Source organism: Lolium perenne, chromosome 7 (genome assembly GCF_019359855.2).
Source record: "Lolium perenne isolate Kyuss_39 chromosome 7, Kyuss_2.0, whole genome shotgun sequence".
NCBI classification, from domain to species: Eukaryota; Viridiplantae; Streptophyta; class Magnoliopsida; order Poales; family Poaceae; genus Lolium; species Lolium perenne.
In genome coordinates this window covers 226546250-226570412 of record NC_067250.2, presented here as the reverse complement: position 1 = coordinate 226570412, position 24163 = coordinate 226546250, and the positions used below count along the sequence as shown (strand labels likewise).

The 24163-nt window shown below is 44.3% G+C and overlaps 2 protein-coding genes and 2 pseudogenes across 2 annotated transcripts; 2 read left to right on the top strand and 2 right to left on the bottom strand.

The window, feature by feature from the left end:
- Window positions 1-4528: 4528 nt before the first annotated feature.
- On the top strand, window positions 4529-5398 carry LOC127312061 (uncharacterized; annotated as a pseudogene).
- Window positions 5399-5602: 204 nt separating this feature from the next.
- Window positions 5603-6958, bottom strand: LOC139833861 (uncharacterized; annotated as a pseudogene).
- Window positions 6959-7241: 283 nt separating this feature from the next.
- LOC127313790 (probable transcription factor At3g04930) lies at window positions 7242-8722 on the top strand. The gene has a single exon (XM_051344256.2). It carries the CDS (start codon window positions 7316-7318, stop codon window positions 8447-8449), a length of 1134 nt encoding a protein of 377 aa, XP_051200216.1. The 5' UTR covers window positions 7242-7315; the 3' UTR covers window positions 8450-8722.
- An 885-nt stretch (window positions 8723-9607) lies between these two features.
- Window positions 9608-10570, bottom strand: LOC127312060 (heavy metal-associated isoprenylated plant protein 2). The gene is made up of 3 exons (XM_051342536.1): window positions 10491-10570; window positions 10306-10381; window positions 9608-10224 (listed from the first exon to the last, which is right to left on the bottom strand). The coding sequence occupies exons 1-3, from the start codon at window positions 10497-10499 to the stop codon at window positions 9851-9853; spliced, it is 459 nt and encodes a 152-aa protein (XP_051198496.1). The 5' UTR covers window positions 10500-10570; the 3' UTR covers window positions 9608-9850.
- Window positions 10571-24163: the final 13593 nt, after the last annotated feature.

Genomic DNA, 24163 nt, shown 5'->3' with positions numbered 1-24163 from the left:
GCCAATTTACGTGAGTGATCCTCGGATATGTACGAAACTTTCATTCAATTTGAGCATTTTCATTTGAGCAAGTCTGGTGCCTCAATAAAATTCGTCTTTACGAACTGTTCTGTTTTGACAGATTCTGCCTTTTATTTCGCATTGCCTGTTTTGCTATGCTTGATGGATTTTTCGATTCCATTGACTTTCAGTAGCTTTGTGCAATGTCCAGAAGTGTTAAGAATGATCATGTCACCTCTCAACATGTAAGTTTTGATTGTGCACTAACCCTCTAATGAGTTGTTTTGAGTTTGGTGTGGAGGAAGTTTTCAAGGATCAAGAGAGGGAGATGATACAATATGATCAAGGAGAGTGAAAGCTCTAAGCTTGGGGATGCCCCGGTGGTTCACCCCTGCATATATCAAGAAGACTCAAGCGTCTAAGCTTGGGGATGCCCAAGGCATCCCCTTCTTCATCGACAACATTATCAGGTTCCTCTAGTGAAACTATATTTTTATTCCATCACATCTTATGTACTTTGCTTGGAGCGTCTGTTTGTTTTTGTTTTTGTTTTTGTTTGAATAAAATAGATCCTAGCATTCTTTGTGTGGGAGAGAGACACGCTCTGCTGTTGCATATGGACAAATATGTCCTTAGGCTTTACTCATAGTAGTCATGGCGAAAGTTCCTTCTTCGTTAAATTGTTATATGGTTGGAATTGGAAAATGATACATGTAGTAATTGCTATAATGTCTTGGATAATGTGATACTTGGCAATTGTTGTGCTCATGTTTAAGCTCTTGCATCATATACTTTGCACCTATTAATGAAGAAATACATAGAGCTTGCTAAAATTTGGTTTGCATAATTGGTCTCTCTAAGGTCTAGATAATTTCTAGTATTGAATTTGAACAACAAGGAAGACGGTGTAGAGTCTTATAATGTTTACAATATGTCTTTTATGTGAGTTTTGCTGCACCGCTTCATCCTTGTGTTTGTTTCAAATAGCCTTGCTAGCCTAAACCTTGTATCGAGAGGGAATACTTCTCATGCATCCAAAATCCTTGAGCCAACCACTATGCCATTTGTGTCCACCATACCTACCTACTACATGGTATTTCTCCGCCATTCCAAAGTAAATTTCTTGAGTGCTACATTTAAAATTTCCATTCTTCACCTTTGCAATATATAGCTCATGGGACAAATAGCCTAAAAACTATTGTGGTATTGAATATGTACTTATGCACTTTATCTCTTATTAAGTTGCTTGTTGTGCGATAACCATGTTCCTGGGGACGCCATCAACTACTCTTTGTTGAATATCATGTGAGTTGCTATGCATGTCCGTCTTGTCTGAAGTAAGGGAGATTTACCACTAAAATGGTTAGAGCATGCATAATGTTAGAGAAGAACATTGAGCCGCTAACTAAAGCCATGATCCATGGTGGAAGTTTCAGTTTTGGACAAATATCCTCAATCTCATATGAGAAAATTAATTGTTGTTGAATGCTTAAGCATTAAAGAGGAGTCCATTATATGTTGTCTATGTTGTCCCGGTATGGATGTCTAAGTTGAGAATAATCAATAGCGAGAAATCCGATGCGAGCTTTCTCCTTAGAACTTTGTACAGGCGGCATAGAGGTACCCCTTTGTGACACTTGGTTAAAACATGTGCATTGCAATGATAATCCAGGTAATCCGAGCTAATTAGGACAAGGTGCGGGCACTATTAGTATACTATGCATGAGGCTTGCAACTTGTAAGATATAATTTACATAACACATATGCTTTATTACTACCGTTGACAAAATTGTTTCTTGTTTTCAAAATCAAAGCTCTAGCACAAATATAGCAATCGATGCTTTCCTCTTTGAAGGACCTTTCTTTTACTTTTATTGTTGAGTCAGTTCACCTATTTCTCTCCATCTCAAGAAGCAAACACTTGTGTGAACAGTGCATTGATTCCTACATACTTGCATATTGCACTTGTTATATTACTTTACATTGACAACTATCCATGAGATACACATGTTATAAGTTGAAAGCAACCGCTGAAACTTAATCTTCCTTTGTGTTGCTTCAATGCCTCTACTATGAATTATTGCTTTATGAGTTAACTCTTATGCAAGACTTATTGATGCTTGTCTTGAAGTACTATTCATGAAAAGTCTTTGCTATATGATTCATTTGTTTACTCATGTCATTTACATTGTTTGGATCGCTGCATTCATTACATATGCTTACAATAGTATGATCAAGGTTATGATGGCATGTCACTCCAGAAATTATCTTTGTTATCGTTTACCTGCTCGGGACGAGCAGAAACTAAGCTTGGGGATGCTGATACGTCTCCGACGTATCGATAATTTCTTATGTTCCATGCCACATTATTGATGATATCTACATGTTTTATGCATACTTTATGTCATATTTATGCATTTTCCGGCACTAACCTATTAACGAGATGCCGAAGAGCCGGTTGCTGTTTTCTGCTGTTTTTGGTTTCAGAAATCCTAGTAAGGAAATATTCTCGGAATTGGACGAAATCAACGCCCAGGGGCCTATTTTGCCACGAAGCTTCCAGAAGACCGAAGAGAAGACGAAGTGGGGCCACGAGGCGACGCCACACTAGGGCGGCGCGGCCCAGGTGCTGGCCGCGCGGCCCTAGCGTGTGGGCCCCTCGTGACTCTCCCGACTCTGCCCTTTCGCCTAGAAATAGCCTTCGTCGCGAAACCCCCGCATCGAGAGCCACGATACGGAAAACCTTCCAGAGACGCCGCCGCCGCCAATCCCATCTCGGGGGATTCAGGAGATCGCCTCCGGCACCCTGCCGGAGAGGGGATTCATCTCCCGGAGGACTCTACACCGCCATGATCGCCTCGGGAGTGATGAGTGAGTAGTTCACCCCTGGACTATGGGTCCATAGCAGTAGCTAGATGGTTGTCTTCTCCTCATTATGCTTCATTGTCAGATCTTGTGAGCTGCCTAACATCATCAAGATCATCTATCTGTAATGCTATATGTTGTGTTTGTTGGGATCCAATGGATAGAGAATACTATGTTATGTTGATTATCAATCTATGTGTTGTTTATGATCTTGCATGCTCTCCGTTACTAGTAGATGCTTTGGCCAAGTTGATGCTTGTAACTCCAAGAGGGAGTATTTATGCTCGATAGTGGGTTCATGTCTCCGTGAACTGGGGAGTGACAAGCCCCTAAGGTTATGGATGTGCTGTTGCCACTAGGGATAAAACATTGATGCTATGTCCGAGGATGTAGTTATTGATTACATTACGCACCATACTTAATGCAATTGTCTGTTGTTTGCAACTTAATACTGGAAGGGGTTCGGATGATAACCTGAAGGTGGACTTTTTAGGCATAGATGCATGCTGGATAGCGGTCTATGTACTTTGTCGTAATGCCCAATTAAATCTCATAATACTCATCATATCATGTATGTGCATGGTCATGCCCTCTCTATTTGTCAATTGCCCAACTGTAATTTGTTCACCCAACATGCTATTTATCTTGTGGGAGAGACACCTCTAGTGAACTGTGGACCCCGGTCCATTCTTTACATCGAATACAATCTACTGCAATACTTGTTCTACTGTTCTCTGCAAACAATCATCATCCACACTATACATCTAATCCTTTGTTACAGCAAGCCGGTGAGATTGACAACCTCACTGTTTCGTTGGGGCAAAGTACTTTGGTTGTGTTGTGCAGGTTCCACGTTGGCGCCGGAATCTCTGGTGTTGCGCCGCACTACATCTCGCCGCCATCAACCTTCAACGTGCTTCTTGGCTCCTACTGGTTCGATAAACCTTGGTTTCTTACTGAGGGAAAACTTGCCGCTGTACGCATCACACCTTCCTCTTGGGGTTCCCAACGGACGCGTGCTGTACGCGTATCAGTCCTCCCTGAAATAGATTTCTTCGGGTTCTCTCTTGAAGACAATTTCATCAGGTCCTCCCTGAAGAAGATTTCTTCGAGTTCTCTCTTGAAGACAATTTCGTCGGGTCCTCCCTGAAGAAGATTTCTTCGGGTTCTCTCTTGAAGAAATTTTTGTAGGCACAGGTCTTCTTTTGTCAACCTGAGATGTATAGTGAAGAAGTATGGCGCAGCCCCCGAGTGTCGGGTACGGCGAAAGTAAATGATAATCAACTTTATGTAAAACAAAGGAACACTTAGCTTATTGGGCACGACGGAGTTGATGCGATGAAGTCTTCGAGTGACAAGAAGAAGTCGAGCCGAAGTAGACGAAAGTAGATGCCGCCATATTATTGATGAAGAAATAGCCAAGCCCCCGAGCACTGCTGGGGTGATGTCATGATTGTTGCTTAGACGCTGTGTCACAGTTGTTACTCGGGGCGAAGTCGTTGTCGAGCCCTCGAGTGTTATACATGACGCCGAAAGAAGTTGATGGAATCGTGGCGTCATATAAGGTGAAGCCATTTAAGATGAAACCATTGACAATAATATAATATGGATTCACATAGAGGATGAGGATAAGGTTCTCATAGCAGCATGGGAAAATACAAGTATGGATATTGTCGGGACAGATCAAAACCGAGAAACTTATTGGGCTAGAATTTCAGAGTACTACAACGCACACAAGGAATCATCATGGCCTGAGCGTAATGCCAATGCAATAAATTGCCGTTACACATTGATTAACAGAGAGACAGCTAAATTTTGTGGTTGCCTTCAGCAGATTTTAAATTTGGAGGAAAGCGGAAGGACTATACAAGAAAAGGTATTCTTCTATCTTGTACTTCTACATGTGTCGTGCAATACTTTATATGTGATGTGCATAATAATACATTTGTATGTGCAGAGAAACGATGCACACCTTTTGTTCAAGGAAATGGATATTAAAAGAAAAAAGTCTTTCACATTGATGCATAGAGTTTTCGAAGTATCCAAAGTGGCAGACAAGAGAACTTGAAACTTCTGTTAAGAAACAAAAGAAGACCATTGATGCAAGTCCGGGCACATCCACCAATGATCCGGCCGATGCATCCTCGGTACGCATTGATGCTACCTCGGCAAGCACTGATGCTCTTGAACATGAGAAAAGACCTGATGGTGTGAAGAAGGAGAAATTGCGGAGAGGTAAAGCTGATGACAGTGCTTGCAAGTTGTCATTAGAAACTGTGTGGGCACAAAAGCAAGAGAAGGATGAGCTCAAAGAGGCGGTAAGAAATGTTCGATATACACAACAATTTGAATTGAGAAAAGAGGAGATTGCACTGAAAAAGAAGGAGGATGCTAGAAATAGAGGGATGATGAACGCAAACAGTTTGAATTAGATGATAGGATCATGCTCATGGACACAAGTGGTACGACTGATGTGCAAAAGCAGTTTTACCAAGCTAAGCAGAATGAGATCCTTGCTTGCCGCCTAGAGTAGTGAGCTAGTTGTTGTAAGAACTATTTGATGATTTCTCCTAGTTGTTGTAAGAACTATTTGATGATTTCTCCTAGTTGTTGTGAGAACTATTTGATGCTTTCTCCTAGTTATTGTAAGAACTATGTGAAGTAAAAATACTTTATTGATAGCATTACATAGAAATGGATTACATCATTCATTGCACAAAGTTATAAAGCTAGTACATCACTCGTTTCCAAACTTTTGCCACACATGTTCAATTAGATCAAGCTTAAGCTGAGTATGTTCAGCTTTATTTCTAATCTGGTGAGTCATATGAATAAAAGATCTCAGTTGTTCTGCATGAGTACGAGATACTATGACTCTTTCTCCCATTGCCTCATAAGAGTAGTTTTGTCGACCAGTTTCTCGGTCCTCTTCAACTATCATATTGTGCATTATGACACAAGCTTTCATGACATCACCGATTTCTTTACGTTTCCATCCTTTAGCAGGTCCACGAACAATGGCAAAACGGGATTGCAGAACTCCAAATGCTCGTTCCACATCTTTCCTGCATGCCTCTTGCTTCTTCGCAAAAGTTTTATGCTTTCTTGTATCTGGAGCTGGTATGCTCTTCACAAATGTTGCCCACCGTGGATAGATACCATCTGCAAGGTAATACCCAATTGTGTACTGATGGCCATTGATGCTATAATTCACTGCAGGAACGTTGAAGAACATTTATATCATTGAGAGATCATGGTAAACCAAAATAAGCATGCCAAATCCAAAGATCTTGTGATGCAACTGCTTCCAAGATCATAGTTGGCTCGTTCACATGGCCTTTAAACATGCCATGCCATTTTTTGGGCCAATTTTTCCAACCCCAGTGCATGCAATCTATGCTCCCTAACATATCAGGAAATCCTCTTTCCTCCCCTATTACAAGTAACCTAGCAATGTCTTGTTCATTTGGAGATCTCAGGTACCTTTCCCCAAATACTTCACAAACTTTGATCACAAATTTCTTGCAAGACTCTAAATTAGTAGCCTCAGCGGACCGGATGTACTCATCAGCACCATCAGCTGCTATTCCATATGTTAGCATCCGCATTGCGGCGGTCATCTTTTGCAGATGATGTAACCCAAGAGCTCCAGAAGCACTTCTTTTTTGCGTAAAATAACCTTCATAGTCATGCTCAAGTATACCATCAGCTATGCGGTTGAACAAATCACGGGACATCCTAAATTTGTGTATAAAAAGTAATTGAGACGGGGAAATGAAAAACGGGCGAACGCAGAGAAGTGTACTAGTTACAAACCTTCGTCGAAACAAATGTTCGGGATAGCGAGGAACTTCTTTGAAGTAGTCGTCCCACAGAAGAACAAATCCAGCATCTCTTCCTCGATCGATTGCTCGACGTCCATGCTTTGAACCGCCGTGGCGTCGAGCGTTCATCCTCTCTTCCTCCTCGCGCTCGGCAAATGCTGCAAGTATGAGTTCATCGTCGCCAGATGAAGATGATGAAGAACTCATGTTCCAAGAGGATGTGTTCATTGTGTTGCGTGAGAGACGATAGAGAAATCTAAGAGTGAGAAGATAAGTTACATGTAGAGATGCTCGAAGAGAGGTGGTCGGGGTGGTTTATATAGACCAGAAATATGGCCGTTGAAAATATAGCCGTTGAAAATATAGCCGTTGTAATATAACCGTTGGAATATACACGTCCTGATTTACACGTCTTGATACACGTTTCACTGAAAAACTAGGAGGTGTTAAATTTAACAATGTGTATATAGACATGTATATAGAGATATACACGTCCAAATTTGCACCTTCCATTGAAGATGCTCTTATCCGGTACTTCCACTGGAGATGCTCTTATCCGGTACTGAAATCCTATCCGTCGTATCCGGTACCCGAGCCCCTTGTCCCACCTAATCCCCGAACCCACCATGGCCGACGACCCTGCCTCCGCCGCCTCCCGCTCCCGCTCGTGCTCCGCCGACGAAGACGAGGAGGGCACCGACAGCGACGCCTCAAATAACTCCAACCCAGCCGCCGCCCAGGACCCGCCACCACTCGTCCCCGACAGCTCCGCCCCTCCTCCGGTCCCCGCGGCCGCCCCCGAACCGCCGCCGCTGCCGCCTTCTCAGGCGCAGGAGGAGAGTGCGGCGGCGGAGGAATCGAGGCGGCTGTTCCAGCGGCTGTGGACGGACGAGGAGGAGCTGCTCATCCTGCGCGGCTTCCTGGAGTTCACGTCCCGCCGGGGCACCGCCTTTGCGTCGCACCAGTACGACACGGGGCCCTTCTACGACGAGATCCGCCGGGACCTCTCCTTCGACTTCTCCAAGAACCAGCTCATCGAGAAGCTGCGCCGCCTCAAGAAGAAGTACCGCGTCTGCGCCAAACGCATGGTCGCCCGGGGCGGCACCTTCGCATTCAGGAGCGCGCACGAGGGAGCCATCTACGACGTCGCGCGCCACATCTGGCGCCCGGCCTTCAAGCCCGACGGCTCCGACGAGGACGACATCAATCCCGCAGAAGCAGCAGCAGCCGCAGCCGACGAAGGTGGTGGTGGAAACACGTCTGCGCACACGCCGAGGGGCAGGGGCTCGGGGCGTGGAAGGAGGACGACGGCGCAAGAGATGGAGACACCCTCAATGCCTGCAACTCCTGCTGCTCCCATTTTAGTAACCCATAGTAGTATTGCTCAAGAACCGGCTGTTGTTGCTTTGGAGAGCTCGGTGCCGCCGATCGCACCGCCAGCTCCAGTGACAGCCAATGGTCCAACCGCAGATGATTTCCGGAGTATCCTGTCACCGCTACTCAAGGAACTCATCAGCTCCGTCACTGCCGCTGGGCAGACCGAGCTGGGATCCGGTTTGGGTATGGGCTTTGGGCGTGTCAGCGGAACCGACATTCTTGGCCTTCGTTTTGGTGTGGCCGGACTGAACCCCGTGGCGCCCAGTGGCGACAAGTGGAAGCAGCAGCAGATCATGGAGCTGGAGGTCTATCTGAAGAGGATTGAGCTTGTCCGGGAGCAGGTCACCAGGGTGCTACAAGAGCTCAGGTCGTCAGAAGGCTGATTCATGTGCTCTAATCTCCGATTCTGAGGTTACCTTTTCAAGTTGTGAAGTTATATAGAGTTGATTTGTAAGCTTCTAATTGTAGACTTGGTCATTTTGGTCTAGCTTAGTTGCCTGTAGTTGTCATAAGGGTAGACATGAACTTTGATCTGTAGATGCAATGATGATCAAAGTTTGTCATTGTTTGTAGGCTTGTAGTTCACTTTTTTTTATCAGATGTAATCAATATTAAGTTCATAATAAATGCAGTGAAGAGTTTTGAGCCTAGAGATTTATGACCCACACTCTTCATTAGTAAGTAGTAAGTTATAATTCAGCATTTGTTTATAACAGAAACCTGATGAGATTTATGTGCTGCCTCGGACGCATTCTTCAAACTTCTGTGATTTCCTGTTATCAGTGCAGCCATCTTCCTTGGTGATTTCCTTTATTCAGTTGAGTCACTCTAGCCGTATGTAGCACTTCCATATAGAGCCCGGGGTACTTCCCCATTTCAAAAAAAAAAAAGTGAGTCACTCTATTTGGATTCAGCAGTTGACAGAATGTGCACTGCATTGTGTCTGCCCAATTTAGAGAAGCTCCTTTTGATTGACTTGTAAACTTTAAGCCATCAACATATTCATAACTAACTTCTGTACATTTCGCCTAAAGAACAACCAGAGGCAGGGTACCTAGGTTATTTTTTTCTTACGAAACAACCATCAATGAGTTATGTGTTGTAATTTTTTTTTTTGGTAAAACCAACCATGGAAGAAATGATCCATTTTTTTAAGCAACTGGCAGGAGCACTGCCTATTCATAAAGAAGAGGGAAAACCCAATCACTGTACATGGGAGGGTTTGTTTAGATTATGGTGAGAATATGCCAAAACCACCCTATGAAAATGATCCGTTTATAGAAAAACTGGACCAAAGAGAATTCAAGGCCCGGTCAATTTGAGGAAAACCTGGCAAAATCCCTCACAACAGGCATTGTGTCATTCGAGAGTAGGTGCATTACGTCATTGGAAAACAGGGTACATACGTAGGCTCCATTGTCGTGCTATTTGATTGGTTCTGCTACAATATTTCTGGTCCATACGAGACTAGGTGCCGCATATAGATTAAGCTTGACTCCTCGTATCTTCAGTTGGCTGCAAGTAACAGTAACACATGTATCGAAAAAGAAATGTGGCCCGACATGCTTATTTACAATAGATAGACTGAAACATCAAACTCCAAGTAAACATGCTGAAGATGCTGAAGCCATCGTTGTTACAGAGGGAAGGGAAACATCACTGTACGAAAACCAAACTCCAACGACGGCGGAAGCAGAGGATGGACTAAACACACAGGGCTGCAGCTGCAGGCAGACCGCCATACATGCCGATGCAGAGACTTGCAGGATGAGATGAATCCATGGCTACTGAATGACACATTCTTGTCCGCCTCCGTGTGAGATCTCCTCATAGCACACATATCCCATCGGCGGCAGTGGTCGCATGCCGTAGCCGTGGCCGTAGTACTGGCTGCTGGGTTGGGCATAAGGGCTGGAGTAGCAGCCTGGCGTGTAGCCGTAACGGTACCATGGCCCCTCATTGTAGCTGCAGGCCTTCTCGCAGGCTTCTTGGCAGGGATCCTTCTTCTTCTCCGGCTCCTTTGGCTTGTCGTCCTCGACGCTGATAACATCCGCGGCAAAGCGTGCCTTCCTGAGCTTCTGCACGATGCGCACCGGGTCGACAGTGCCTACCACCGTCAACGTGCATTTATCCTGGTCCATGTCAATGGACTTGATCTCTGGAATGACATACATTTGGTAAACACGAGTACAGAGAGAAGGCGAGATAGATATAGGCTAGAAGGAGGATAAGTACGTACCCTCGAGCTTGGCAACAGTTGACAGGATCTTGGCCATGCACTTCTTGCTGATGAGGTCAGCTCGGATCACAATCTTCTGCAGAGAGCGAAAACGAAAGCATTCAGTGCAAATGTACACTTCAAATTTGTTCGACATTGCCCCGCAAAGAAACGGAAGAAAATCCAAGAATATGATCGCCAATTACCTTGGACATTTTGAGCTAGCTGTGAGCGTATGACGAAGACTCTTGCGTGAGCAGAGCAAGCGACGTTTTCTGAAGTTCTGCAGAGGCTGTCCACTTCCAATCCGTTTATATAAGGTGGCAGTCAACTCACCAACTGCAGTATTTACCGGGACTTGGTCTTCATACCTAGGAGCATAATCTTGCAACTTGCGATTAAGCTAATCATTGTACTCTACTGAACTCGTTTCTTAATAATACGTACAAGATTCTGCGATTTTCTGTTAAAAACCCGCGGTTCCCAGAACCGGTCAGAGTCATCAATTTGTTAAGTCTGAACACGCTTGCGTCTCCATCATAAGAGAGATGAACAGAAATCCAGTGTATGTAGCCGGAGAAATCAATAGACGCTGCTGCAAGTTGTCGGCAGTGGCAACACAAGCTTCAAATCAGGTCATATACCAACATACCATTGGCTAAGACTTGCTCACGCACTCTGATGAGGACATCCCTACCACACTATCCCTACCACACTAATACCTCCGTCATTACCAAATGAAGATGAAGCTGTTGTGAAGCTCAAGTTTAATGAAGTTTGGATTGGACCTATTATAAGGGCTCGTGCGAAGCTACTTAAACAACATGAGAACTTGTTCCTAAACGATACTTTGATTGATGAGAACTTTATACTGCCTAAGTCCTATTACTTATGTATAATCAGGTATGAAGAGGAAACAAGCATCGCACGAGGAGGAGAGGAGCAGCTGGACGTGAAGCTGGACATGGAGCTGGACATGAAGATATCTCATGGACGCACGAGGGAGGAGCGGGAGGCATGCGCGAGAGGAGAAGCCAAAGTCCAGGCCGTCCAGCACCCGGTCAGACCGGCCGCCACGCCAGCGCACCCGGTCCGACCGGGCGGCCCGCCGGATCCGACCCGGCGCCAACCGGGCGTCACGCTGATGCCAACCGGGAGCGTTACTGCACGACACCGCCAGCACCCGGTCACCACCCGGTCCCTGGCCCGGTTTGAAGCGGAGCACCCGGTCCCAGGCCCGGTCGACCGGCCCCCAGACCGGCCGAGTCCGAGTCTGTCTCGACCAGATCTATTCTGGGTCGGTTATTTTCGTACTTTTTCGACATGAGGTCGTCCCGGACGCCTATATAAGTGCCCAGGACGCCCCAAAAGTTGTTTTAGACCACGTTTAAGATAAACCCTAGTTCTTAGTTGTTTGCTCTGCAAAACTATTGAATTCCCTACACCATATTGCTTGATTTGGTGTAGATCTGAAAGTCTTGTGTGATCTGATGTTTCATTGGGAATTAGACGGTTGCAACTTATAGCTTCGTGGTCGGCGGCTACGTGCGCAAGTGTGTGGAGTTGCGAATATCTTGCAGGGTTGAGAGCTGTTGCATTGGCGACATGGACCAATCGAGAGATCTCGTTGCGTCATACAAGTTATCATCCACTTCATCAAGTTATCTCCGCTGTGTTCACCCCGTGATCATCATCACCACCGTTGCTTACTGAGAAGATCGGGCCACCCCTTATCATCTTGGTATCAGATTTCAGCGTTTCCTCAGTAAGCCATCCACAATCCACCCCATAGTTGAGTTGTGAGTGTTTCCTATCCAGAAAAAGCCATAAAAAGTTAGGGTTAGGGTTTGCCATACCCTTAGATTGCACTAATTTCGAGTTTTAGTTGCTTTTTGTAGTTGTTTTTGCGTACCTTTTTTTCTTCGATCTAGTATTGTTAGGGTTTGTGTTTCCGCTTTCATCTAGAGTCAGTTTTGTTGCTCCGAGTCCACATAGCATACAGTGTGTTTCTCCAAACCATAGCCACAACCTTTCGATATAAAGTGACTAGGAACTTCCCCAGAAGAGACTAGTTTTACCGCTCGACAGGCTGCTCATTAGGGTTTTGGTGCTTTGCATTATCTGTTGGCCGTGTTATCAAGGAGTTGAGTCATAAAAAAAATTGAAAAGAAGCAAAACGAGCTACATAGCTGCGTGTTATACAAAAAGAAAATCCAAAAGGAACAAAAGAGAAGTGCTAGTAGAATCAAGTGAAGGCCAAAGTTTTCTTTACTGCACCTGTATTTGAGAAATCTTGTGCCTGTCTCGTTGAGCTTTGCTAGCGTCTCTCTAGTTCATTGCAACCTTTCCTACATATAGTTGCATTGCCACATTTATCGCCTTGTGTGAGTATCATTGGTTGTCTACGGTCAGCGCTAGAGCTTGTTATTGGTGCAAATAGGTAGCCTACCTACAGCCCCACATATATCCTGCTTTACCGTGTGATTTGTTCTTCTACCCTTGATATTCGCTTCGCTACATCCGTGCACTAGTTGTCACTACAAGTGGTAAGAAATACTAATTCACTTTGGAGCGGTAAGATTTTCTTTTCTTATCAGTTTTGAGTGAGTTGTGAGAGTACCACCATATATTTTTGATTTAGTGCACTAACCTACTAACCATGTCTGCTAGTGATGAGAAATTTTTTAACCAGGAGAACAAGAACTCTGCGGATTTGATGACATGGAGGGAGTATGAGGCTCTTCGTAATGAGATGCGACGTGAATTTCGCACTTAGGGTGATGAGCTTAGGGGGACTGTTCAGGGAATCTCCCAGAAGCTGGATACTACATGTGAGACTGTCACTACAATGAAAGATCGGATGATGGATATCCAGCGCAGTCTTCAAGATTTGCGACTAGCTGTTGAGAATTTGACCCGACAACAACAACAAGAAGACGACGAAGATCCTGAGCTTCAAGACGACGCACCTAATGCTAATCGTGGTGCTGCACGTGGTAATCGTCCTCATGGGTTTGCTGAACTCCGACGTCCAGGTCGTGGGTTTGAGGAAGAAGATGGATTGGGTAAGCCCAAGTTCTCCATACCCAAGTTTGAAGGAGGTGTTGATGTTGAAGAATACCTCACTTGGGAGCTGAAGATTGAGAAGTTATGGCGCTTACATAATTACACTGAAGATAGGAAGATCAAGCTTGCTTCTTCCGAATTTGATGGCTATGCATTGCGTTGGTGGGATAGTTTTGTTAGTGCTCGCGAAGAAGATGGTGAGCCGCCTATTATCACATGGCGTGCAATGAAGGCGGCAATGAATGATCGTTTTGTGCCCACTAATTATTTGCGCAATATATTTGATAAGTTGACCCTATGGAGACAAGGTGTGAAGACTGTTGATGAATATTACATGGAGATGGAGATGCTAATGCAGCATGGCCGTGTCCGTGAGATGACAATGACTCGTTTTCTCAATGGTTTGAAGTATGATATCAAAGGCATTGTTCATCATTACAGTTACACCACTATGAATGAGTTGCTACATCATGCAAGAGAAGCTGAATCACAATTGGTTGATGAAGCTAAGGTTAAAGGCCGTACTACGGGAGCTGGGCGCTTCACGCCTCGGGCACCCCCATCAACGGCGCCGGCACCATCTACGCGCTCCGCACCTTATTCTACTCCGCCTAGAAAACCGGTCTCCAATGTGTCTAACACAAAGAAGTCCGAATCTGCTGCAAGTACGAGTGGTTCTAGCATGTCTACTGCGCGCAATCGCGATATGAATTGCCATACATGTGGTGGCAAGGGTCACTTTAGGAGGGATTGTCCTAACCGCAAGGTCATGATTGTTAATGAGGACAATGAGTATGAGACTAGAGATGATGTTGATCCAAATGCTCCAGAAGATGATGATTATGACAGTGATGGTGTAGATGCTTATCCGTCTGCAGCTCGCACTATAGTTGTGTCTCAGCGTGCTCTTAATGTGTTTCCTAGTGCATCTACTCAGCGCTGCAATTTGTTCCAAACGAAGGCTTTAGTTGGTCCTGATAAGGCTTGCAAGGTCATTATTGATGGCGGGAGTTGCCGCAATTTAGCAAGCAAGGAGTTGTGTACCAAGATAAAGTTGAAGTATCTACCGCACCCACATCCATACTATATTTAGTGGTTGAGTGACAATGGTGAGATGAAGATCAACCACATGGTGCGTGTTGAGTTTGCGATTAGACCGTATAAGGATTCCATTGATTTTGATGTGGTTCCTATGACAGTGTGTCACCTACTATTGGGTCGGCCTTGGCTCTATGACCGTTTTGTGCAACACAATGGCCGTGCCAATACATATCACTTGGAGTTCAAGGGCAAGAAAATCAACCTACAGCCTATGTCACCACAGCAAATTGTCAATGAATCTCGTCAGAAAGATGAAGTACACTTGGAGGATGCTCCTTTAGATAGGCGAGAGAATTGTAATATCGTGAGTGATATAAAAAAAAGTGGGAGAGTGAATTCCTTAGTCTCATTAGCCACCAAAGATGACATGAGAGAATTTAGTGAGGATCCTACAGCCATGCCTCTTGTGCATTTGTACAGGGGTACGGTTTTGGTTTCTAACGACATGACCCCTCTTCCTCTTGGTGTTTCTAATGTTTTGCAGGAATTCGGCGACGTGTTTCCGGAGGAGGTACCCGCAGGACTACCACCATTGCGAGGTATTGAGCATCAAATCGACTTGATCCCCGGAGCTTCACTGCCCAATAGGGCACCATATAGAACGAACCCCGAAGAAACGAAGGAGATACAGAAGCAAGTACAAGCGCTACTCGACAAAGGTTATATCCGCATAAGCCTTAGTCCTTGTGCTATTCCTGTTATTCTAGTTCCTAAGAAATATGGTACATGGCGTATGTGCGTAGATTGTAGAGCAATAAACAACATTACTATTCGATATCGTCATCCTATTCCCCGTTTAGAGGATATGCTAGATGAATTGAGTGGTGCTACTGTTTTCTCTAAAATTGATTTGTGTAGTGGTTATCATCAAATTAGGATGAAAGAAGGGGATGAATGGAAAACAGCCTTTAAAACAAAATTTGGTTTATATGAGTGGTTAGTAATGCCTTTTGGTTTGACTAATGCACCTAGCACTTTCATGAGACTGATGAACCATGTTTTGCGTGATTTTATTGGCAAGTTTGTGGTTGTGTACTTTGATGACATATTAATCTACAACCGCAATGAATCTGATCATACTATACATATTCGACATGGTTTGCAAGTGTTGCGTGATAATAAACTCTATGGTAATCTTGAGAAGTGCACATTTTGCAAAGATAAGGTCATATTTCTGGGTTATGTTATCTCTAAGCATGGAGTAGAAGTAGATGTGTCTAAAATTGAAGCTATTCAAAATTGGCCTACTCCCATGAATGTGAGTTAAGTACGGAGTTTTCATGGTCTAGCTGGGTTTTATAGAAGATTTGTGCCCAACTTTAGTACTATTGCTGCACCTTTGAATTATTTGACTAAAAAGGGTGTTATATTTGAGTGGGGCGCAGCCCAAAATCATGCTTTTGATGAACTTAAGAGATTCTTAACTTCTGCACCGTTGCTTGCACTTCCTGATTTCAATAAGCAATTTGAGATTGAATGTGATGCTAGTGGTATTGGAATTGGTGGTGTGTTGATGCAAGAGGGTCGCCCAATTGCATATTTTTCTGAAAAACTTTCTGGTGTTAAGTTGAACTATCCTATATATGATAAATAATTGTATGCTTTAATTAGAGTTCTTGAGGTTTGGCAACATTACTTATGGCCAAAAGAATTTATCATACATTCTGATCATGAAGCTTTAAAATACCTGAAAGCTCAGTCTACTTTGCATAAGCGTCTTGCTAAGTGGGTTGAGTTCATTGAGTCTTTTCCATACATTATTAAGCATAAGAAGGGAAGAGATAATATTGTTGTTGATGCTCTATCTAGGAAGAATATGCTATTAACTCAACTTGATGTTAAAATTCCTGGATTAGAAGTGCTATGTGATTTGTATGCTACTGATCATGATTTTGCTGAACCATATCGCTTGTGTGCTATTGGTAAAGCATGGGAAAAATATCACATACATGATGGGTTCTTGTTTAGAGCTAACAAACTATGTGTTCTAGAATCGTATGTGCGTTTGCTCTTATTGCAGGAATCACATGTTGGAGGTTTGATGGGTCACTTTGGGCGTGAGAAGACGCTACTCATGCTCGCTGATCACTTTTATTGGCCAAAGATGAGGCGGGATGTGGACAGGTATGTGAAGAGATGCATTACTTGCAACAAGTCCAAGTCCAAGCTGAAGCCTCACAGTTTGTATACTCCTTTACCGGCACCTACTACACCTTGGGAGGATATTAGTATGGATTTTGTGTTGGGTTTGCCGCGTACTAAGAGAGGCCATGATTCTATATTTGTGGTAGTGGATAGATTTTCCAAGATGTCACATTTTATTGCCTGCCACAAGAGCGACGATGCGTCGCATATTGCTAACCTGTTTTTCAGGGAGATTGTACGACTACATGGAGTACCGAAGACTATTGTTTCTGATCGTGATGTGAAGTTCATGAGCTACTTCTGGAAGACACTTTTGGGAAAGCTGGGGACAAAGTTACTTTTTAGTACGACTTGTCATCCCCAAACTGATGGTCAAACTGAGGTGGTGAATCGAACCTTGTCACAACTGTTGAGATCAATGATCAAGAAGAACCTGAAGGGGTGGGAAGAGTGTTTGCCGCATGTGGAGTTTGCTTACAACAGGGCGGTACATTCTACCACGGAGTTGTGTCCCTTTGAGGTGGTGTGTGGTTTCAAACCCATTACTCCACTTGACTTGTTGCCTTTACCCATACATGAGAGAGTTAATATGGAGGCATCCAAGAGGGCAGATTTTGTACGGAAGATACATGTGAAGACTAAAGAGTTGATACAAAAGAAAGGCAAGAGCAATGCTGCATGGATGAACAAGAAGCACAAGTAGATGTTGTTCAAGCCTGGTGATATGGTCTGGGTACATTTTCGCAAGGATAGGTTCCCAAAGCTGCGGAAGTCCAAGTTGCTTCCTCGTCGTGCTGGTCCTTACAAAGTGCTTGCCAAGATCAACGATAATGCATACTCGATAGATCTTCCGCTTGATGAGTTTGGTGTCAGTAATTCTTTCAATGTTCCTGATTTGACACCATATGATGGAGAAGACCTTGGAGCGTCGAGGTCGACGCCTTTTGAAGTGGGGGATATGATGAGGACATCCCTACCACACTACTACCTCCGTCATTACCAAATGAAGATGAAGCTGCTGTGAAGCTCAAGTCCAATGAAGTTCAGATTGGACCTATTACAAGGGCTCGTGCGAAGCTACTTAAATAATAGGTGAACTTGTTCCTAAACGATACTTTGATTGATGAGAACTTTATACTGCCTAAGTCCTGTTACTTATGTATAATCAGGTATGAAGAGGAGACAAGCATCACACGAGGAGGAGAGGAGCAGCTGGACGTGAAGATGGACGTGAAGATATCCAATGGACGCGCGAGGGAGGAGCGGGAGGCATGCACGAGAGGAGAAGCCAAAGTCCAGGACGGTCCAGCACCCGGTCAGACCGGCCGCCACGCCGGCGCGCCCGGTCCCAGGCCCGGTTCGACCGGGCGGCCCGCCGGATCCGACCCGACGCCAACCGGGCATCACGCTGATGCCAACCGGGAGCGTTACTGCGCGACACCGCCAGCACCCGGTCACCACCCGGTCCCTGGCCCGGTTTGAAGCGGAGCACCCGGTCCCTGGCCCGGTCGACCGGCCCCCAGACCGGCCGAGTCCGAGTCTGTCTCGACCAGATCTATTCTGGGTCGGTTATTTTCGTACTTTTTCGACCTGAGGTCGTCCCGGATGCCTATATAAGTGCCCAGGACGCCCCCAAAAATGCTTTAGACCACGTTTAAGATAAACCCTAGTTCTTAGTTGTTTGCTCTACAAAACTATTGAATTCTCTACACCATATTGCTTGATTTGGTGTAGATCTGAAACTCTTGTGTGATCTGCTATTCCATTGGGAATTAGACGGTTGCAACTTACTGCTTCGTGGTCGGCGGCTACGTGCGCAAGTGTGTGGAGTTGCGAATATCTTGCAGGGTTGAGAGCTGTTGCATTGACGACAGGGACCAATCGAGAGATCTCGTTGCGTCATACAAGTTATCATCCACTTCATCAAGTTATCTCCACTGTGTTCACCCCGTGATCATCATCACCACCGTTGCTTACTGAGAAGATCGGGCCACCCCTTATCACACTCTTCGCTACTTTCAGTGTTGATCATATGCGATACGAAGAACAGAGAGACTAGAGAAGCCGTACGGAAAAAAAATTATGTATACTTCAGTTAACCCCTCTAACAGGGAACTTTGAAACATCAAATTATTTTATCTTAGATGCAATGGTAAGGAAATCGGTAATCGTTAACTGCTCGGTCGGCTTGGGAGTAGCGATTAATCAGAATTCGGATGATTAACTGATTTAATCGGTTGACTATTAATCGGTGCAACCTACACAAATTAGAACTTAAAACAGTTTATATAAGAAAAATAATAGTATATGAGCCTCTATATGTATGTCCCTACTTCTCTAGAGCCTAAAATCCCAGAAAAACATGTACGCTTCTCCTCTGTGACCTAATCTTCAAGGTCACGAGCGAATCATGATCCACTGGCCAAAGCCGCGTTCCTTCCTTCCACTTCTTCTCATCTCATATCTGAAGTTTATATTCTCCCACCACCTACCTAGGGTACGACCTCTCCTACACCTCAACCACCTAATGTATTGAAGGCGTCCCCAAGCTCCTCGATGAGCTCTTTAAGGTGGTCGAGCTCCTGTATCAGAGGTTTGGGCGACTGCAAGTAACTGGTATGGGAGGGCAAGGAACTAGTTAGCGACAGTGGAAATCAAGCTACTAGAGCCTGCAATGAAGCGGGAGCTTCGCAAAACCTACTTTATTAGAAAGGGGTAGCACCTGTACTAGCAATATGCATTGAAAATTTTGTAATTTTTTTGAACAAGTGTAGTAGTTAATCGGAAAAATACCTAGTAATCGGACTTTGAGACTAAGTAATCGGCCTAAAGGATTAACACAAGGGATTAATGGTAATCGACAAGGTCAGGCCCCTAGTAGCGATTAATCGGCCTAGTAATCGCTGAATCGGCCTAGTTTTTGAACAATGCTTAGATGAGACTTGCCTTGTTTTCGAAATCTGAGATAGCATTTTAAACTAATCACACTCACATACAGAAAAGTAAGATGCAACACTGATGAACCATCAAAGAGAGGCGGCCTAGTAGCAGCGACAATGCCACTTGAATTCATTTGCCTATAATCGGGTTTTTAGACTGTTGTAAATATAAGCAAATTATCATATTAATTAATCCGAACTAACAGTTGATAAATCATGACTACATAAACAGTAGATGAACTAATCATGCAGATCAACAGAGTAGATGAACATATAGCATCTAAACAAGATAAACCTATCGCATCTACTCCAAACAGCAGTACTAGAAACTCTAGTAAGATCTGAAACGAGGATGACAAAAATGTGTACCGTCCAGTGTTGGCAGCAGTAGCAGCAGCGGCGATGATGTTGGTGGCAGCAGCATCCTGGATGTCGCCCATGTTGAGGTTGCCGAAGAGGTTGTCGATGTCCGGCAAGAAGTCGTCGTTCGGGAAGTCGCCGTTCGACGATGTCGTGTCTCCAGTAGTCGCGCGTAAGCGCTCCCCAAAAACCCGATTGCCCCTCACCCGTACATGTCTACGAGAGGCAGGGTTCCGGAGGCCTACTGTTCTGCCACTCGGTGCACGCCGAAGGACGGGATGAGGTAGACGAAGGCGGCAGCGTATTGAACTGGAAAGAGGCGGTCGCATATGGTGTCTCGTAGAGGGTAGGGTTTACGTCCGCGATTATAAAGTGCGGTTCGGGAAGGTCGTGGGGCGCAACCCACGTACGAGTTCATGATCCTTAAATACCGGAACGAAACGGCTGCGTTAACGCGTCCGTTAATGACTCGTAATTGATTACACAATTAATTTTCCCGAACAGCAAAAACATTAGCTCGGCTCGGCGAGATTCCCGCAACCCGCGGCGCGGCGTGTCGTGACGTGTCGTGACGCGTCGTGACATGGCGAGGCGAGCGGCGGCGGAGGAGGAGTGCGCGAGGACTCTCTCTCTTCTCACTCACTTACTAGAACTAGAACATCCCACCTTATATACCACTCCAACTCTCTCCCAACTAGCAATGTGGGCCCAAGGCCATATTCCATCAATCCCCCCCCCCCACAAAGTCTCATTGGCACATCTAATACCATTATTCCAGAACCATTGTTTTATATACCAGTGCACGGTGGAGACTGTTAAGTTGAACTTCCACTAATAACTTCATATTGCACTAGTTTGCAACTTGGATAGTGGCTTACGCCTTGAACTACAAGTTTTTTGCGAACTAGCGTCACACAAAGCCTAGACCGATACAGGGCTACCGCGAGGCTTCCTCGCGGTGTGGAGTTTATACGTCGTACTCCAAGGCTTTTCATGAGTTTATTAGAGAGCACCCAACTCTCATAGATTGCGTCGTTTAACAATCAGACTCACATAGGTGTGTTCTTCATAAGATGTTCTGCATGACAACATCTTTGCTTGAATAAGCCACTTAGAACATATTAAAATAAATATCAACCTGCCATGCAGATCATGAGAGTATTGCATCTTCACGGAGAGGGTAAATTCAGTATAGGGATATACTCTCCTCCCAGCTGACTAACAGCTTGTCTCCCAGCTCTATTTCACGGGATCTCCGATCACATAGAGTGGGTTACCACTGTAGGCAACTCATAGTGTGGGTCTCAAGCCCATCTCCCTCGATGCATTCTCTATCACATTTCGTGATAGACCCTTTGTGAAAGGATCTGCCAAGTTTCTGGACGTGTGGATATAATCCAATGCAATAACTCTGGAGTTTCTCATTTTCCTGACAGATTTCAATCTCCTCTTCACATGCCTTGATGACTTCATATTATCCTTAGAACTGTTTACTTTGATGGTCACAGTTCATAGGAATAGTGGGTATTGGTTTCTCAACCACAGGTAACTCCATCAAGAGCTCACGAAGCCACTCTGCTTCAACATTGGCAGTGTCTAGTGCTGTGACTTCTTCTTCCATTGTTGACCTCGTTAAGATGGTCTGCTTGCAAGACTTCCAGGAAACAGTGCCACCACCAAGTGTAAACAAATAACCACTCGTGGCTTTAGTCTCATCAGTATCAGAAATCCAATTGGAATCACTATAACCCTCAAGTACACTCGGATACCCAGTATAGTGAATACCATAGCTCGCAGTGCCTTTCAAATAGCGCAACACTCTCTCAAGTGCATGCTAATGAACATCTCCAGGTCTTGATACAAATCGAGCCAGTTTGCTTATAGCAAAGGAGATGTCAGGCCTCGTGGCGCTGGTTAGATACATAAGTGAGACAATTATTTGAGAATATCTCAATTGATCTCTAGCAGCTCTTTTGTTCTTTCGAATAGCACACTAGACACTAGGATCATAAGACGTTGGAGAAGACTTGCAGTCGCTATACCCGAAGCGACTCAATATCTTTTCCACATAGTGGGATTGAATCAATGTAATTCCGCCATCGTCATCCTTGAGAAGCTTGATGTTTAAGATTACATCAGCTACTCCTAAGTCCTTCATCTCAAAGCAACGAGATAAGAACTCTTTGACCTCCTTAAAGATAATAAGGCTGGTCCCAAATATAAATATGTCATCAACATAGAGACAAAGGATAACTCCATCGCACCCACCATGGCGATAGTATACACACTTATCAGCTTTGTTTACAACAAAGCCTTCAGCGGTTAAGGTTCTTTCGAACTTCTCATGCCACTTGTTAGGTGCTTGCTTAAGACCATACAAAGACATCAGCAACTTACACACCTTTCCTTCTTGACCATCTACTACAAATCCATCAGGTTGCTCCATATAAATTTCCTCATTGAGCTCTCCATTTAGGAAAGTTGTCTTAACATCCATTTGATGAACGAGAAGACCATGTGAGGTAGCCAAGGAAAGTAGTACTCGAATAGTGGTCAGTCGAGCTACAGGTGAGTATGTATCAAAGAAGTCTTCGCCTTCTTTCTGAGTATAACCCTTGGCCACAAGTCGTGCCTTGTACATTTCAATAGTACCATCGGGTCTAAGCTTTTTCTTGAACACCCACTTGCATCCTACAGGTTTGCACCCATAAGGACGATCAGTTACCTCCCAAGTTCCATTATCTAAGATGGAATCCATATCGCTTCGGACAACTTCCTTCCAGTAGTCAGCATCCTGAGATGCATATGCTTCTGAAATAGAAGTGGGAGTATCATCCACGAGGTACACAATGAAATCATGAAGGACTTTGTAGTCCTCCGTCTCTTGCTCCTTTTGGGAGCTTCATTGTTATCCTCCACATGATTATCATAGTGTTCTATTGCAATGGTAGGTTCTGGAATTTTAACTAACTTCTGACTTGAAAAGCTAGCCATCTCCTGATTTGATGAGCTGGACTTGTCTTTCATGGGAAAGATGTCCTCAAAGAAAGTCGCATCATTCGACTTCATAATTGTACCAACATGCATGTCGGATACCTCAGATTTCACTATCATAAATCTATAGCCAATGCTATGAAATGCATATCCCAAAAAAACATAATCCACGGTTTTTGGTCCAAGCTTGCGCTTCTTGGCTATTGGCACATTCACTTTCGCCAAGCAACCCCAAGTACGTAAGTAAGAGAGTTTCAACCTTTTCCTTTCTTCCTCAAATGGAGTAATGGTTTTGTTCTTTGTGGGAACACGTTTAGGACATGACACTCAATCATTATCGCCTCCCCCACCATACCTTGGATAGACCCGATGTATCTAACATGGCGTTAACTAAATCAATTAGAGTACGGTTCTTTCTTTCGGCCACCCCATTTGACTGAGGCGAGTAGGGAGGCGTCCTCTCATGGATAATATCATGCTCCGCACAAAAAGAATCAAACTCATTGGAAAAGTACTCTCTACCACGATCAGACCTAAGTCGTTTAATCTTTCGATCAAGTTGGTTTTCTGCTTTAGCTTTATAGATTTTGAAGTGATTAAAAGCTTCATCTTTAGATTTCAGAAGGTACACATAACAATACCGAGTGGAGTCATCAATTAACGTCATGAAGTATCTTTTTCCACCTTTCGTCAACTCGTCATTCATCTCACAAAGATCTGAATGTATGAGTTCCAGCGGTGACAAATCTCTTACCTCGGCAGTCTTGTGAGACTTGTGAGGTTGCTTAGCTTGCACACAAACTTGACACTTGGAACTCTTGACAGTAGTAAATTTTGGAATTAAATTCATATTGGCTAGCCCGTCATGCATGCACCCAAAATTAATATGACAAAGTCGTGAATGCCAAATATTGGACTCACTATCATTGCTAACATGATTAATAATTTGAGTACATAAGTATGATAAAGATAAGCGGAACAAGCCTCCGCACTCATAACCTTTTCCAACAAATTGTCCATACTTAGAAATTACAACTTTATTGGACTCAAAAACCAACTTAAAACCATCTTGACATAAAAGCGATCCCCTGACGAGATTCTTATTGATGGAGGGGACGTGCTGCACATTCTTCAGCTGGATGGTCTTTCCCGAAGTAAACTTCAGATTTACCGTACCAACATCATGAACAGAAGCACGTGAGCCGTTTCCCATCAGCACGGAGCAACTCCTTGCGACCTGATAAGAAGAAAACATGGAAACATCAGAACATACA

Excerpts from the sequence above, each read along its gene's own strand:
- LOC127313790 (XM_051344256.2), top strand. The coding sequence starts at position 7,316 with ATGGCCGACGACCCTGCCTCCGCCGCCTCCCGCTCCCGCTCGTGCTCC.
- LOC127312060 (XM_051342536.1), bottom strand. Across the intron at positions 10,225-10,305 it reads AACTGTTGCCAAGCTCGAGG|AGATCAAGTCCATTGACATG; the intron begins GTACGTACTTAT and ends ATGTCATTCCAG.